General features: G+C 44.3%; 1 protein-coding gene across 2 annotated transcripts in view; it reads right to left on the bottom strand.

The window, feature by feature from the left end:
- avl9 (AVL9 homolog (S. cerevisiase)) overlaps nucleotides 1–18,646 on the bottom strand; it is a 286,897-nt gene that overhangs the window by 112,565 nt on the left and 155,686 nt on the right. For both annotated transcript variants that reach the window (XR_011885036.1, XM_072251628.1), the window contains exon 11: nucleotides 15,879–16,013. Coding sequence is in view for 1 of the 2 variants with exons in the window: in XM_072251628.1 (XP_072107729.1) it covers nucleotides 15,879–16,013 (135 nt within the window). In the remaining variant the exon portion in view is untranslated. The remainder of the gene's footprint in view (nucleotides 1–15,878; nucleotides 16,014–18,646) is intronic.

Genomic DNA, 18,646 nt, shown 5'->3' with positions numbered 1-18,646 from the left:
TGGTTTCTAATGTTCTCAAGTTCTGTACAGACTTGACAATATTTCAAACTTTTATTCAATATTTTCTTGAAAAAATTCCACATAATTTAAGATGGATTTTAAAAACCAATTTATGTCAGCTTAAAACACCTCAGCTCCACTCAGTTATTGGTAGATTGTTGGTTTCTGCATGTTAGCCAAGCTAATTAAATTGCAATTGAAATAGCATACAGATATCATCCAAAAATTGGAAAATTGTAGATGATCTCAATTATTTAAATATGTAAGGCCTTTTCTCCTGGTCAGGTGAACAAATGCAATCAAACTGTAGCGAGTAAAGGTACAGTCTGCAAATATTTATTGACTTACTGCGGAATAGACCCTTCCAGCCCTTTGAGCTGTGCCGCCCATTCCTCCTATTTACTCCTACCCTAATCACAGGAGAATTTACAATGACCAATTAACCTACCAACCAGTATGTCCTTGGACTAACATAGAACATAGAATAGTACAGTACAGGCCCTTCAGCCCACAATGTTGTGTCGACCCTCAAACCCTGCCTCCCATATAAGCCCCCACCTTAAACTCCTCCATATATCTGTCTAGTAGTCTCTTAAACTTCACTAGTGTATCTGTCTCCACCACTGACTCAGGCAGTGCATTCCACGCACAACCACTCTCTGAGTAAAAAACCTTCCTCTAATATCCCCCTTGAACTTCCCACTCCTTACCTCAAAGCCATGTCCTCTTGTATTGAGCAGTGGTGCCCTGGGGAAGAAGCGCTGGCTATCCACTCTATCTATTCCTCTTATTATCTTGTACACTTCTATCATGTCTCCTCTCATCCTCCTTCTGTCCAAAGAGTAAAGCTCGAGCTCCCTTAATCTCTGATCATAATGCATGCTTTCTAAACCAGGCAGCATCCTGGTAAATCTCCTCTGTACCCTTTCCAATGCTTCCACATCCTTCCTATAGTGAGGTGACCAGAACTGGACACAGTACTCCAAGTGTGGCCTAACCAGAGTTTTATAGAGCTGCATCATTACATCGCGACTCTTAAACTCTATCCCTCAACTTATGAAAGCTAACACCCCATAAGCTTTCTTAACTACCCTATCTACCTGTGAGGCAACTTTCAGGGATCTGTGGACATGTACCCCGAGATCCCTCTACTCCTCCACACTACCAAGTATCCTGCCATTTACTTTGTACTCTGCCTTGGAGTTTGTCCTTCCAAAGTGTACCACCTCACACTTCTCCAGGTTGAGCTCCATCTGCCACTTCTCAGCTCACTTCTGCATCCTATCGATGTCTCTCTGCAATCTTTGACAATCCTCTACACTATCTACAACACCACCAACCTTTGTGTCGTCCGCAAACTTGCCAACCCACCCTTCTACCCCCACATCCAGGTCGTTAATAAAAATCACGAAAAGTAGAGGTCCCAGAACAGATCCTTGTGGGGACACCACTAGTCACAATCCTCCAATCTGAATGTACTCCCTCCACCACCACCCTGTGGGAGGAAACTGGAGCATCCGGAGGAAACCCACACAGTCACAGGGAGAATGTACCTAATCCTAATCCTTACAGGCAGTGGCGGGAACTGAAGCCGGGTCGCTGGTACAGTACTTTCAAACCTTTCAGTTTCCCAAGAATCTTCTCTCCAGTACTGGTAACCTCACACACTTTATGACCCTATGCTGCTAGCGTCTTCCACCATGAAGATTATTCACAAAATACTTATTTACTTTATCTGCCTTTCATTGTCCCCCATTACTACTTTTCCAGCATCATTTTCCAGCAGTCGGGTATTCACTCTTGCATCTCTTTTACACTTTATGAATGGCTAATACCAGGGGACATCATTTTAAAGTGACTGGAGGAAGGTATGGGGGAGGGGATGCCAGAGACATGTTCTTTACACAAAGCGTGGCAGGTGCTGTTATGTTTTGTTACTCCAGGACATAAAATTAACTGGAAGAAAAATATAGGGAGACTGAGACAAAAGTGTATTCTTCGTTTTTACTTTTAGCAAGATGCGCACTTATGACATGGTGATGTAATAATATATGCAATAATGTATAACCTGTAATAAATTATGTAAACAAGGAATGCTTAATCAAACAATATATTTACAACATTACTCAAGTCTTAATGAAATATTAAATAAAAGAACATGTGTGTGGAACACCCTGACAGGGATGGTGGTACAGGCAGATACATTAGAGAAATTCAAGAGACTCTTAGATAGACACATGAAAGAAAAAAGGAAAGCTATATCTGAGGGAAGAGTTAGATTGATCTTAGAGTAGGTTAAAAGGTCAGCACCTTGTGTGTCAAAGGGCCTTTACTGTGCTGTAGTGGTCTATGTTTTTCATTGCCCTTAATAAGCTGATAGTCAGCCATTTTCTTAAACCACTGCAATTGCAGTGGTGAAAATAGGTACAAGCACATAGCTGCTCAGTATGGAACTCCAATCTTTTGACAAGTGACCATAAAATAACAGTGATATATTCTGAAATCAAGATGGTTATGTCTTCAAAACAGAGAAACTGGGATTTGGTGTTTACTTGCAGATGCTGAAGATCACACAGACTACAGCTTTGGGATGTATTGCTGAAATCCCCTGCCTTCTCACCACATCCTTTAATGTCCAGACAAATCAAGACTCTATTGACCTCTGCCTTAAATCTACCCAAAGACTTGGCCTCCACAGCTTCCCATAGCAACGAATTCCACTGATTTACCTCTCTCTGGCTACAGAAATTACTCCTCATCTCCATTCTAAATGGATGTCCCTTATTCAGAGGCTGCGTCCACTAGTCTAAGACTACCCGAAAATAGGAAACATCCACTCTATCGAAGCATTTCAACATTCCATAGGTTTCAAAGAGATTACCCCTCATTCTTCTGAATTCCAGTGAGTCTATCCCAGAGCCACCAAGCTCTCCACATATGATAAGCATTTCAATCCTGGAATCATTTTTGTGAAACTCCTTTGAACCCTCTCCAAGATTAGCATCTTCTTTCTCAGATAATGGACCCAAAGCTGCTCACAGTTCAAAGTGCAGCCTAATCAATTGACTTATAAATCCTCAACATTACACCCTTGAAATATTATAGTTCTCTTGAAATGAATGCTAATGAATGCTTGAAATATGCTTTCATCACCACACACTCAACTTGCAAATTAACCTTTATGAAATCCTGCATGAGGATTCCCAAGTCCCTTTGCACCTCAACACTTTGAAATTTCTCTCCACTTAGAAAATAGTCTATACTTTTATTTCTTCCACCGAACTGCATTCCGACAGCCCAATATGCAGCAGGAGCAGGCCACGATGACAGATTTCTTGCAGATCAGCAACGTTTGTTTGTCGAGGTGACTATCGTTGGAGTAACCATATAACCATATAACAATTACAGCACGGAAACAGGCCACCTCGGCCCTTCTAGTCCGTGCCGAACGCTTACTCTCACCTAGTCCCATCTACCTGCACTCAGCCCATAACCCTCCATTCCCTTCCTGTCCATATACCTATCCAATTTTTTAAAAAAATGACAAAATCGAACCTGCCTCTACCACTTCTACTGGAAGCTCGTTCCACACAGCTACCACTCTCTGAGTAAAGAAGTTTCCCCTCGTGTTACCCCTAAACTTTTGCCCCTTAATTCTCAACTCATGTCCTCTTGTTTGAATCTCCCCCACTCTCAATGGAAAAAGCCTATCCACGTCAACTCTATCCATCTCCCTCATAATTTTAAATACCTCTATCAAGTCCCCCCTCAACCTTCTACGCTCCAAAGAATAAAGACCCAACTTGTTCAACCTTTCTCTGTAACTTAGGTGCTGAAACCCAGGTAACAGTCTGGTAAATCTCCGCTTTTCTCTCTCTATTTTGTTGACATCTTTCCTATAATTCGGTGACCAGAACTGTACACAATACTCCAAATTTGGCCCTACCAATGCCTTGAACAATTTTAACATTACATCCCAACTCCTATACTCAATGCCTGATTTATAAAGGCCAGCATACCAACAGCTTTCTTCACCACCCTGTCCACATGAGATTCCAACTTCAGGGAACTATGCACCATTATTCCTAGATCCCTCTATGCTACTGCATTCTTCAATGCCCTGCCATTTACCATGTATATCCTATTTTGATTAGTCCTACCAAAATGTAGCATCTCACACTTATCAGCATTAAACTCCATTTGCCATCTTTCAGCCCACTCTTCTAACTGGCCTAAATCTCTCTGCAAGCTTTGAAAACCTCCTTCATTATCCACAACGCTACTTATCTTAGTATCATCTGCATACTTACTAATGCAATTTACCACCCCTTCCTCCAGATCATTAATGTATATGACAAACAACATTGGACCCAGTACAGATCCCTGAGGCACACTACTAGTCACCAACCTCCAATCTGACAAACAGTTATCCACCAGTACTCTCTGGCACCTCCCATCCAGCCACCGTTGAATCCATTTTACTACTTCAATATTAATACCTAACGATTGAACCTTCCTAATTAACCTTCCGTGTGGAACCTTGTCAAAGGCCTTACTGAAGCCCATATCGACAACATCCACCGCTTTACCCTCGTCAATTTTCCTAGTAACCTCTTCAAAAAATTCAATAAGATTTGTCAAACATGACCTTCCATGCACAAATCTATGTTGACTGTTCCTAATCAGACCCTGTCTATCCAGATAATTATAGAAACATAGAAACATAGAAAATAGGTGCAGGAGTAGGCCATTCGGCCCTTCGAGCCTGCACCGCCATTTATTATGATCATGGCTGATCATCCAACTCAGAACACCGCCCCAGCCTTCCCTCCATACCTCCTGACCCCCGTAGCCACAAGGGACATATCTAACTCCCTCTTAAATATAGCCAATGAACTGGTCTCAACTGTTTCCTGTGGCAGAGAATTCCACAGATTCACCACTCTCTGTGTGAAGAAGTTTTTCCTAATCTCGGTCCTAAAAGGCTTCCCCTCTATCCTCAAACTGTGACCCCTCATTCTGGACTTCCCCAACATCGGGAACAATCTTCCTGCATCTAGCCTGTCCAATCCCCTTAGGATCTTATACGTTTCAATCAGATCCCCCCTCAATCTTCTAAATTCCAACGAGTACAAGCCCAGTTCATCCAGTCTTTCTTCATATGAAAGTCCTGCCATCCCAGGAATCAATCTGGTGAACCTTCTCTGTACTCCCTCTATGGCAAGGATGTCTTTCCTCAGATTAGGGGACCAAGACTGCACACAATACTCCAGGTGTGGTCTCACCAAGGCCTTGTACAACTGCAGTAGTACCTCCCTGCTCCTGTACTCAAATCCTCTCGCTATAAATGCCAGCATACCATTCGCCTTTTTCACTGCCTGCTGTACCTGCATGCCCACTTTCAATGACTGGTGTATAATGACACCCAGGTCACGTTGCACCTCCCCTTTTCCTAATCGGATTATATATACCATCTCTAAGAATACTTTCCATTAATTTACCCACCACTGACATCAAACTTACAGGCCGATAATTGCTAGGTTTACTCTTAGAACCCTTTTTAAATAATGGAACAACATGAGCAGTACGCCAATCCTCTGGCACCATCCCTGTTTCTAATGACATCTGAAATATTTTTGTCAGAGCCCCTGCTATTTCAACACTAACTTCTCTCAAGGTCCGAGGGAATATCTTGTCAGGACCTGGAGACTTATCCACTTTTATATTCCTTAAAAGCGCCAGTACTTCCTCTTCTTTAATCATCATAGTTTCCATAACTACCCTACTTGTATCCCTTACCTTACACAATTCAATATCCTTCTCCTTAGTGAATACCGAAGAAAAGAAATTGTTTAAAATCTCCCCCATCTCTTTTGGTTCCGCACATAGCTGTCCACTCTGATTCTCTAAGGGACCAATTTTATCTCTCACTATCCTTTTGCTATTGATATAATTGTAGAAAGCCTTTGGATTTATTTTCACCTTACTTGCCAAAGCAACCTCATATCTCCTTTTAGCTTTTCTAATTTCTTTCTTAAGATTCTTTTTACATTCTTGATATTCCTCGAATACCTCATTTACTCCAAGCTGCCAATATTTATTGTAGATATCTCTCTTTTTCTGAACCAAGTTTCCAATGTCCCTTGAAAACCTTGGTTCTTTCAAACTTTTAACCTTTCCTTTCAACCTAACAGGAACATAAAGATTCTGTACCCTCAGAATTTCACCTTTAAATGACCTCCATTTTTCTATTACATCCCTCCCATAAAACAAATTGTCCCAATCCACTCCTTCTAAATCCTTTCGCATCTCCTCAAAGTTAGCCTTTCTCCAATCAAAAATCTCAACCGTGGGTCCAGTCCTATCCTTCTCCATAATTATATTGAAACTAATGGCATTGTGATCACTGGACCTGAAGTGCCCCCCAACACATACCTCCGTCACCTGACCTATCTCATTCTCTAACAGGAGATCCAACACTGCCCCTTCTCTAGTTGGTACCTCTATGTATTGCTGCAAAAAACTATCCTGCACACATTTTGCAAACTCCAAACCATCCAGCCCTTTCACAGAATGGGATTTCCAGTCTATGCGTGGAAAATTAAAACCTCCCACAATCACAACCTTGTGCCTGCTACAAGTATCTGCTATCTCCTTACAAATTTGCTCCTCCAATTCTCGCTCCCCTTCAGGTGGTCTATAATACACCCCTATAAGCGTTACTACACCTTTCCCATTCCTCAATTCCACCCAAATAGCCTCCCTAGACGAGCCCTCTAATCTATCCTGCTAAAGCACCGCTGTAATATTTTCTCTGACAAGCAATGCAACACCTCCCCCTCTTGCCCCTCCAATTCTATTTCACCTGAAGCAATGAAATCCAGGAATATTTAGTTGCCAATCACATCCCTCCTGCAACCATGTTTCACTAATAGCTACACTCACAACCACTGGAGGAACTCAGCAGGTCGGGCAGCATCTGTGGAAAAGATCGCTTGACATTTCGGGCCGGAACCCTTCGTCAGGACTGTAGGGGGAAGGGGCAGAGGCCCTATAAAGAAGGTGGGGGGAGGGTGGGAAGGAGAAGGCTGGTAGATTCCAGGTGAAAAACCAGTAAGGGGAAAGATAAAGGGGTGGGAGAAGGGAGGCAGGGAGGTGACAGGCAGGAAAGGTGAAGAAAGAATAGGGGAAAACACAATGGGTAGTAGAAGGAGGCGGAACCAAGAGGGAGGTGGTAGGCAGCTGGGGGAGGGAGCAGAGTGACATAGGGATGGGGGAGGGAATTACCGGAAGTTGGAGAAGCCTATCACCTCCCTGCCTCCCTTCCCTCCCTCAAACAGGAGTACCTATTGTCAAGGGGCACAGCCACCGGGGTACTCTCTATTACCTGACTCTTTCCCTTCCCCCTCCTAACCGTGACCCACTTGTCTGCCTCCCGTGGCCCCGGAGTGACCACCTGCCTGTAACTCCTCTCTATCAACTCCTCACTCTCCCTGACCAGATGAAGGTCATCGAGCTGCAGCTCCAGTTCCCTAACGCGATCCCTTAGGAGTTGCATCTTGGCGCACCTGGTGCAGATGTGGACGTCCGGGAGGCTTGGAGACTCCAGGGCCTCCCACATCCGGCACCGAGAACAACAAACTGCCCTCACAATCATACTGCCCCTCTCCTCAAATAACAACAAAAAATGAATACCAAACCTTCCTTGCCTCGCCCGTTTCCGCCTAAGCCTGTTGAGCCGAAGCCCTTAAGCCTTCACTCTGCTCCCGGCTCACTCCGCCGCCCGCAAACTACGCTGCCCACTGTATGAGGCTCTGTTCCTTTTAAATCTTCCGCGCTTCACTGCCCAACGTCACACGCCTGCGCAGTCCCGCCTCTCTGAACGCCGATGGAAAAAAACCCGAAAAATTCAAAAATCTCTTCCTCCGCACTCCCGCTCCGATTCTCATACTTCCTTCTTGTATGTACAATAGGATAGTGAATATAACATAGAAATACAGTTGTATTAACATGAATTAATCAGTCTGATGGCCTGGTGGAAGAAGCTGCCTCAGAGCCAACGACATAGGCAGGAAACAGGAGGAAGTCCTGAAAGTAGACTGCAGGGAGTTAGGAAAGAAGTTGAGAAGCAGGACCACAAAGGTAGTCATCTCAGAATTACTGCCTCTGCCACGTGACAGTGAGTTTAATAGAGTGAGGTGGAGGATAAATGCATGGCTGAGGGATTGGAGCAGGGGAGAGGGATTCAGATTTCTGAATCATCAGGACCTCTCTTGGGGCAGGTGTGACCTGTACAAAAAGGACAGGTTGCACTTGAATCCCAGGGGACCAATATCCTGGCGGGGAGGTTTGCTAAGGCTACTGGGAAGAGTTTAAACTAGGATTGCTGGGTGGGTGGGAACCAAACTGAAGAGACAAGAGGAAGAGGTGGTTGGCTCACAAAAGCTTGGAGACGGTGTGAGAGAGAGGATAGGCAGGTGATAGAGAAGGGACGCACTCAAACCGATGGAGTATTAGGAACAAAGCAGATGAGCTTACAGCGTGGATCATTACTTGGAGCTCGCTCGGATGTTGTGGCCATTACAGAGACTTGGATGGCTCAGGGGCAGGAATGGTTACTTCGAATGCCAGGCTTTAGATGTTTCAGAAAGGACAGGGAGGGAAGCAAAAGGAGGTGGGAGTGTGGCACTGTTGATCAGAGATAGGGTCATGGCTGCAGAAGAGGAGGAAGACATGAAGGGATTGTCTACGGAGTCCCTGTGGGTGGACGTTAGGAACAGGAAGGGGTCAATAACTTCACTGGGTGCTTTTTATAGACCACCCAAAAGTAACAGGGACATCGAGGAGCAGATAGGGAGATACAGTCTGGAAAGGTGTAATAATAACAGGGTTGTCGAGATAGGAGATTTTAATTTGGATTTGGTATTGGGAAATGAACCTGGTCAGGTGTTAGATCTCTCAGTGGGAGAGCATTTTGGAGATAGTGATCACAATTCTATCTCCTTTACCATAGCATTGGAGAGGAATAGGAACAGACAAGTTAGGAAAGTGGAGTAAGGGGAAATATGAAGCTATCAGGCAGGAACTTGGAAGTATAAATTGGGAACAGATGTTCTCAGGGAAATGTACGGAAGAAATGTGGCAAATGTTCAGGGGATATTTGCGTGGAGTTCTGCATGGGTATATTCCAATGAGACAGGGAAAGGACGATAGGGCACAGGAACCGTGGTGTACAAAGGCTGTTGTAAATTGAGTCAAAAAGAAAAGAAAAGCTTACGAAAGGTTCAAAAAACTACATAATGATAGAGATCTAGAAGATTATAAACTGGCAGGAAGGAGCTTAAGAAAGAAATTAGGAGAGCCAGAAGGGGCCTTGGCGGATAGGATTAAGGAAAACCCCAAGGCATTCTACAAGTATGTGAAGAGCAAGAGGATAAGATGTGAGAGAATAGGACCAATCAAATGTGACTGTGGAAAAGTGTGTATGAAACTGGAGAGATAGCAGAGGTACTTAATGAGTACTTTGCTTCGGTATTCACTACAGAAAAGGATCTTGGCGTTTGTAGGGATGACTGACAGTGGACTGAAGAGCTTGAGCATGTAGATATTAATAAAGAGGATGTGCAGGAGCTTTTGGAACGCATCAAGTGGGATAAGTCACCGGGACCGGATGAGATGTACCCCGGGCTACTGTGGGAGGCGAGGGAGGAGACTGCTGAATCTCTGGTGATGATCTTTGCATCATCAATGGGGATGGGAGAGGTTCCGGAGGATTGGCGGATGTTGTTCCATTATTCAAGAAAGAGAGTAGAGATAGCCCAGGAAATTATAGACCAGTGAGTCTTACTTAAGTGGTTAGTAAGTTGATCCTGAGAGGCAGGATTTATGAACATTTGGAGAAGCATAATATGATTAGGAATAGTCAGCATGGCTTTGTGAAAGGCAGGTCGTGCCTTACGAGCCTGATTGAATTTTTTGAGGATGTGACTAAACACACTGATGAAGGTAGAGCATTAGATGACATTGCTTTGTGGATCCAGAACTGGCTTGCCCACAGAAGGCAAAGAGTGGTTGTAGACAGGTCATATTTTGCATTGAGGTCAGTCACCATCCCTCCACTTCCTCATCCAGGTTATTTATAAAAATCACAAAGGTTGGGGGTGTTGCGGGTAGTGTGGGGGGCTGTTAGAGATCACAGCAGGACATTGATAGGATGCAAAACTGGACTGAGAAGTGGCAGATGGAGTTCAACCCAGATAAGTGTGAAGTGGTTCATTTTGGTAGGTCAAATATGATGGCAGAATATAGTATTAATGGTAAGACTCTTGGCAGTGTGGAGGATCAGAGGGATCTTGGGGTCCGAGTCCATAGGACACTCAAAGCTGCTGCACAGGTTGACTCTGTGGTTAAGAAAGCATATGGTGCATTGGCCTTCATCAATCGTGGGACTGAGTTTAGGAGCCGAGAGGTAATGTTGCAGTTATATAGGACCCTGGTCAGACCCCACTTGGAATACTGTGCTCAATTCTGGTCGCCTCACTGTAGGAAGGCTGTGGAAACCATAGAAAGGGTGCAGAGGAGATTTACAAGGATGTTGCCTGGATTGGGGAGCATGCCATATGAGAATAGGTTGATGAAGGACCTATTCTCATCCTCCTTTTTTCCTTGGGGTGATGGAGGATGAGAGGTGACCTGATAGAGGTGTATAAGATGATGAGAGGCCTTGATCGTGTGGATAGTCAAAGGCTAGCAGGAGAGGGCACAGTTTTAAGGTACTTGGAAGTAGGTACAGAGGAGATGTCAGGGGTAAGTATTTCATGCAGAGAGTGGTGAGTGAATGGAATGGGCTGCCGGTAACGCTGATGGAGGCCGATATGATAGGGTCTTTTAGGAGACTCCTGGATAGGTACATATAGCTTAGAAAAATAGAGGGCTATGGGTAATCCTAGGTAATTTCCAAGGTAAGGACATGTTCAGCACAGCTTTGTGGGCCAAAGGGCCTGTATCGTGCTGTAGGTTTTCTATGTTTTCTATGTATGTTTCTGTCTCCTGCCTGTCCTTTCTATCATCTCTGTTGATTTATTGAGGTCAATGGCAGATGCAATCTCAATGGTTCTCTACCAGGCTTTAGATCACTTGGAACACACAAACACCTATGTCAGGATGCTGTTCATCGAATATACTCAGCATTTAATACCATCATTCCCACAATCCTGATTGAGAAGTTGCAGAACATGGGCCTCTGTACCTCCCTGTGCAATTGGATCCTCGACTTCCTAACTGGAAGACCACAATCTGTGCGGATTGGTGATAACATCTCCTCCTCGCTGATGATCAACACTGGTGTACCTCAGGGGTGTGTGCTTAGCCCACTGTTCTACTCGGTCTGTACCCATGACAGTGTAGATAGGCATAGCTCAAATACCATCTATAAAGTTGCTGATGATACAACCATTGTTGGTAGAATCTCAGATGGTGATGAGAGGAAGTACAGGAATGAAATACGCCAACTAGTAGAGAGGTGTCGCAGGAACAACCTGGCACAATGTCAGTAAGACGAAAAAGCAGATTATGGACTTCAGGAAGGATAAGACGAAGGAAGACATACCAATCCTCATAGAGGGATCACAAGTGGAGAGACTGAGCAGTTTCAAGATCTCCGAGGATCTAACCTGGTCCCAACATGTCGATATAGTTATAAAGAAGGCAAGACATCGGCTGTACTTCATTAGGAATTTGAAGAAATTTGGTGTGTCAACAAATACACCCAAAAACTTCTATAGATGAACCGTAGAGAGCATTCTGACAGGCTGCATCACTGTCTGGTATGGGGGGAGCTGCTGCACAGGACCGAGAGAAGCTGCAGAGGGTTGTAAATCGAGTCAGCGCCATCTTGAATACTAGCCTACAAAGGACATGTTCAGGGAGTGGTGTCTCAGAAAGGCAGCATCCATTATTAAGTACCTCCAGCACCCAAGGCATGCTCTTTTCTCACTGTTACCATCAGGCAGGGGGTACAGAAGCCTAATATACAGTATTTCTGTTTTTAGCACTTTTTAAAATCTATTCGATATACATATACTGTAATTGATTTACTTATTTTTTATTATTTGTATTTTATTTATTATTATTATTTGTTTTTCTCTTCTCTGTTATGTATTGCATTGAACTGCTGCTGCTAAGTTAACAAACTTCACGTCACATGCCGGTGACAATAAACCTGATTCTGATTCACTAGTCACTGTCGGCCAAACAGAAAAAGTTCCCTTTATTCCCACTCTTTGCCTCCTGTCAATCTGCCAATGCTCTAATACCATGGATTTTTAACTTGTTCAGCAGCCTCAGGCGTGGCACCTTGTCAAAGATTTTGTGCAAATCCAGGTACACATCATCCACCGAAATTCAAAAGGATGTGATGCTGGGGCTTTACAAGGCAGCAGTTGGACTGTACTTTTGAGCAGTTTTGAGCCCTTATCGAAGAAAATATGTGCTGACGTTGAAGAGGATCCGGAGGAAGTTCACAAAAATAATCCCAGGAATTAAAGTTGATGGCTTTGATGCTTGATGGCTTTGGGCCTGTAGTAGTAGGCAGAAGTTGATCCCACGGAATCATGGGTTTGTGCCTCTGGTGGACTATGCCCTCTCCAGGGCACAAGCCTGGGCAGGAAGGTTTGAAGAACCGGCTGTTGCCCATGCAACGGGTTCCCCCTCTCCACATCACTGATGTAGTCCAAGGGAAGGACAAGCATCAATACAGTTTGGTACCAGTGTCGTCACTGAGGTTGCCAAAGTGAAGTTGTAAACAACATCAAACTGCCTTAGGGACCCCGGCTCCGGATTTCTTCTTTAGGGTTTACTCCCGAAGCCTTTCCCATGGGTGGGTATGGCTGCAAGGCAGAGGAAGTGTAAAATCAGAGTTTTCCTTCTCCTAGGCGGGCTGCCGTCCAAGGCTGACGAGCTCCACTTGTCCGAAGCAGCCGGTTTTAAGGTGCCAGAGGTCCGCGTTTGCCCTTTCTCTTGTCAGTAGAAACAGTTCCTCCGGGCCTAGTCGCTGAGCCACACGTAAAGGCCAAGGGTTGGACTTGCTTGTTAGAGATGCACGCCATTTGGAGCCCTTAATAGGTAGTGGGAGCTTATCCCCACTACCACCCCCAAGCTATGACAACCTTAGGGCCTGTATGCACTGGAATTTAGAAGAATGATGGAGAATCTCATTGAAACTGATTGAATATTGAAAGGTCTGAATTGAGTGGATGTGAAGGGGATGTGATTTGAGCCTCTGGCTAGGATCTTTATGTCCTCGCTGTCCACGGGAATGCTATCAAAGGATTGGAGGGAGGCGAATGTTGTCCCCTTGTTCAAAAAAGGTAGTAGGGATAGTCCGGGTAATTATAGACCAGTGAGCCTTACGTCTGTGGTGGGAAAGCTGTTGGAAAAGATTCTTAGAGATAGGATCTATGGGCATTTAGAGAATCATGGTCTGATCAGACACAGTCAGCATGGCTTTGTGAAGGGCAGATCGTGTCTAACAAGCCTGATAGAGTTCTTTGAGGAGGTGACCAGGCATATAGATGAGGGTAGTGCAGTGGACGTGATCTATATAGATTTTAGTAAGGCATCTGACAAGGTTCCACACGGTAGGCTTATTCAGAAAGTCAGAAGGCATGGGATCCAGGGAAGTTTGGCCACGTGGATTCAGAATTGGCTTGCCTGCAGAAGGCAGAGGGTCATGGTGGAGGGACTACATTCAGATTGGAGGATTGTGACTAGTGGTGTCCCACAAGGATCTGTTCTGGGACCTCTACTTTTCGTGATTTTTATTAACGACCTGGATGTGGGGGTAGAAGGATGGTTTGGCAAATTTGCAGATGACATAAAGGTTGGTGGTGGTGTAGATAGTGTAGAGGATTGTCGAAGATTGCAGAGAGACATTCATAGGATGCAGAAATGGGCTGAGAAGTGGCAGATGGAGTTCAACCTGGAGAAGTGTGAGGTGGTACACTTTGGAAGGACAAACTCCAAGGCTGAGTACAAAGTAAATGGCAGGATACTTGGTAGAGTGGAGGAGTAGAGGGATCTGGGGGTACATGTCCACAGATCCCTGAAAGTCGCCTCACAGGTGGATAGGGTAGTTAAGAAAGCTTATGGGGTGTTAGCTTTCATAAGTTGAGGGATAAAGTTTAAGAGTCGCGATGTAATGATGCAGCTCTATAAAACTCTGGTTAGGCCACACTTGGAGTACTGTGTCCAGTTCTGGTCACCTCACTATAGGAAGGATGTGGAAGCATTGGAAAGGGTACAGAGGAGATTTACCAGGATGCTGCCTGGTTTAGGGAGTATGCATTATGATCAGAGGTTAAGGGATCTAGGGCTTTACTCTTTGGAGAGGAGGAGGATGAGAGGAGACATGATAGAGGTGTACAAGATAATAAGAGGAATAGATAGAGTGGATAGCCAGTGCCTCTCCCCCAGGGCACCACTGCTCAATACAAGAGGACATGGCTTTAAGGTAAGGGGTGGGAAGTTCAAGGGAGATATTAGAGTAAGGTTTTTTACTCAGAGAGTGGTTGGTGCGTGGAATGCACTGCCTGAGTCACTGGTGGAGGCAGATACACTAGCGAAGTTTAAGAGACTACTAGACAGGTATATGGAGGAATTTAAGGTGGGGGCTTATATGGGAGGCAGGGTTTGAGGGTCGGCACAATATTGTGGGCCGAAGGGCCTGTACTGTGCTGTACTTTTCTATGTTCTATGTTTCCTATAATGGAGGAGTCTTGGACTAGAGAACACAGCTTCAGAATTGAAGGAAGTCCATTTAGAACTGAGATGAGGAAAAAAATTCTTATTGCACAGTTAAGAGCAGTGGGAATGCCAGGACGGATAGTGGAAAGCCCTTCTTGTAGGATGTGGAAAGGCAGGGAGACTTCCAGAGTCCCTGATGACTACACCTGCGAGAAGTATATCCAGCTGTAGTTTCTTTCAGAGGGTATTAAGGAATAGGAGCTGGAGCTGTATAAACTCCGGGTGACTTTGGAGGCTTATCAAGTCATTGGGGATATCTAAAGTGGAGGTTTATAGGTTCTTGATCAGTCAGAGTGTCAAAGATTATGGGGAGAAGGCAGAAGAATTGGTTGAGAGGAATAATTGATCAGCCATGATAGAATGGTGGAGTAGACTTGATGGGACAGTTGGCCTAATTCTGCTCTTTTGCCTTATGATCTACAAGGCAGCCAGTTACAAAAATAAAAGGGAATTCAGAAGCTTGTTCACTGGAGTAGAGAGAACTTGGAATTTGTGACTACCACAGGAAGTAGTTGAAGTGGATTATAGAGAAGCCATTATGAGAGAATAGAAATTTACAGTGATATTGATACTGTTGTATATCAAATGAATTAAATGTTATGGATTATCCAGAGAATTTCAGGATGACTCTTCTGCATGTCAGGGCAGGATAGAGAAGCTGAATGGCTTTCTGCTGCCCCTGTTACATTCTTATATTCCATGTCATTCCAAAAATTAATTTTATCATTATAGAGAGATTCTTTATTTGTATACAATTAAGAAGACAAAAAATGTATAGCTCTTCATCATTCTTAGCTTATCCAATTCATAAACAGTACAGGTACACGTTGTAAGAGCAAAATACAATTAACTTATAGAAACACTGTGGCAAATATAACTGATTAATTTGAGTTCAGAATACATAAGTCGTGGTGTTCTGTTAGCAAGTTAATGGTGTATCAAAGTTATCTTATTTCCCTTCATTTTTCAGTATAACCAGTTCTGCATATGAATATATCAGAATTTTTTAATACTTCTAATGCACTGTTAGACTCCATACATTTCTTGCAGCAAACCATTTGCAGCATGACACTTACATCAATAACCGCATCAGTCAAGTGTTTCTGCTGTCGGAAAAGGATATTTGTTGCCCCAGCAACAAATCCACGCACGGAGACATCAGAGAGAAGGTGATGCTGCTGCAAGGCCATATATGGTAAACAAAGATAACCCTGCAAGAAAAATTCCTGTCACTAATTTTCAAATGTAGATAACAATGCCAATGGAAAACAAAACATGTAGCTTTCCAATCTGCAAATAATGTCCTTGTTTAGAGAAACCTTAAGAATTAGAAAAAACTCCCCTCCCTCATGTGACTTTCTGATAAAATTAACCAGTTCTGTCCCGTTGGTTAATGAAATTAATTAAACCAAAAGTATATAATGTGGTTATATCTACATTTTTACTGCAATTCCAAAACCATCAAGAAAGCCAAACTAGCAAGAAAAGTGTTAGTTAGTTAAAATTGTTAAATAAATCGTAAACTTTTGAAAATGAATTCCAATTTACATGCAGTGGGCACTTTATTAGGTACAGGAGTGGAACCCAGTGTGGTCTTGGGCTGCTGTAGCCCATCTTCTTCAAAGTTCAATGTGCTGTGCATTCAGGATGCTTTTCTGCATGCCACTGTTGTAACATGTGGTTATTTGAGTTACTGTCAACTGGCCATTCTCCTGACCTCTCTCATTAACAAGGCACTTTCACCCACAGAAAAGCTGCTCATTGCATTTTTTTTGTTTTTGCACCATTCTCTACAGACTGTTGTGTGTGAAAATCCCAGGAGATCAGTGGTTTCTGAGATACTCAAACAACCCCGACCGACACCAACAATCATTCCACGGTCAAAGTCACAGATCACATTTCTTCCCATTTCTCGTGTTTGGTCTGAACAACAACTGAACCTCTTGACCATGTCAGCATGAATTTATGCATTGAGCTGCTGTCATATGACTAGCTGATTAGATATTTGCATTAATGAGGTGTATAGGTGTACCTGATAAAGTGGACACTGAGTGTACATTGCTGTTTCACACAACTTTAATGCAGAATTAGTTTCATAGTTAAACAACAAAATTTATGAAAATAGACTAGCAAGTCATTGTTTTTTTTCAATTTTTTTGGTTTGTCATTATGAATGGCAAGTCCTAAGCTAACAGCAACATGCTGTCTGCTTTATCTTTCAGACTCCATTTGCCAATCAATCTCTGCTCGCTTGGATCTGCCTGTCAATTGCCAGCACTTGCCTCACCCTTCCCCATCAACTCGAGCACATCTCACACAACCTCTCATAGTCCCAAAACACATTCAACACAATCAAGAGTCATAGTCATAGAAAAGTACAACACAGAAACAGGCCCTTTAGCCCATCTAGTCCATGTCAAACCATTTAAACTGCCTACTGTCATCGACCTGCACCGGGACAATAGCCCTCCATACCCCTACTATCCATGCATCTATCCAAACTTCACTTCACTTCTTCGAGTGCAAGAAGGATGAGACTGCGCAGGCGCGTGACGTAACAGGACAGCGCAGAGAGTTTAAAAAGGAGACCACTGGGCAGCAGTCAGAGCGGGCAGCGGAGTGAGTGGCAGCAGAGTGTAGGGCTTTGGTGGTAACGGGAAGAGGTGAGAGCAAAGCACCAACTCTTTTTTTCCCCCTTGGTGAATCGGCCCAGACAGACAGGAACAGCAGGGCTCACACAGCTAATGGTATGAGCTAATGGTTTAAAAAGTTTGCATGTTTGTCGAGGTAAGTGGGTGAGTAGACTTGTTTTTCCTGCTTCATTCCTGTAGAATTAGATAGCGTGCCTGCAGGGTTAGTGCTTTGTTCAGGGTGTCAGATGTGGGAATCCTGGGAGACCTCGACTGTGTTAGGGATCTGGAGCTGCAGTTTGATGACCTACTGCTTATCAGGGAAAGTGAAGAGGTGATAGACAGGAGCTACAGGGAGATAGTCATCCCGATGCTACAGGGGTCAGAAAACTGGGTGACTGTCAGGAGAGGGAAGGAAAATGCCAGATAGTGGAGAGCACCCCTGTGGCTGTCCCCCTCAGCAACAAATATCTTGTTCTGGATGCTGTTGAGGGGGATGACCTGACAGGGGCTGGTCACGGTGACCTGGTCTCTGGCACTGAGCCTGGCACTGTTGTGCAGGAGGGAAGGAGGGAAAAGAGGAATGCGGTAGTCATAGGGGATTCCATAGTCAGGGGAACAGACAAGAGATTCTGTGAACCTGATAGGGATACCCGCATGGTGTGTTGCCTCCCAGGTGCCAGGGTACGGGATGTCTCGGATCGGGTCCAGAATATTCTGAAGGGAAAGGGCGAGCAGCCAGTTGTCTTGGTACATGATGGTACCAATGACATAGATAGGAGAAGGGAGGAAGTCCTGAAGAGAGATTTCCGGGAGTTAGGAAGGAAGCTGAGAAGCAGGACCTCCAGGGTAGTAATCTCGGGATTGCTACTTGTGCCATGTGCTAGCGAGGGCAAGAATAGTAGGATCAGGCAGATGAATGCGTGGCTGAGAAACTGGTGCAGGGGGCAGGGCTCCAGGTTCTTGGATCATTGGGATCTCTTCTGGGGGAAGTATGACCTGTTCAAAATGGATGGGTTACACCTGAACCCGAAGGGGACCAATATCCTGGCGGGAAGGTTTAATAGAGCTGTTAGGGAGGGTTTAAATAATTTGGCAGGGGGTGGGAACCGGAATGATAGAGAGGAGGAAGTGGAAAACAGAAATCTAAGATAGTGAACAGTAAAGATGTCAGGAAAGACAGGCAGGTGATGGGGCAAATTTGTAGCCATTGG

Source organism: Mobula birostris, chromosome 1, assembly GCF_030028105.1.
Source record: "Mobula birostris isolate sMobBir1 chromosome 1, sMobBir1.hap1, whole genome shotgun sequence".
Classification (NCBI taxonomy): domain Eukaryota; kingdom Metazoa; phylum Chordata; class Chondrichthyes; order Myliobatiformes; family Myliobatidae; genus Mobula; species Mobula birostris.
Note: the sequence above shows the minus strand (reverse complement) of the source record. Positions and strands in the feature narration are given on the sequence as shown.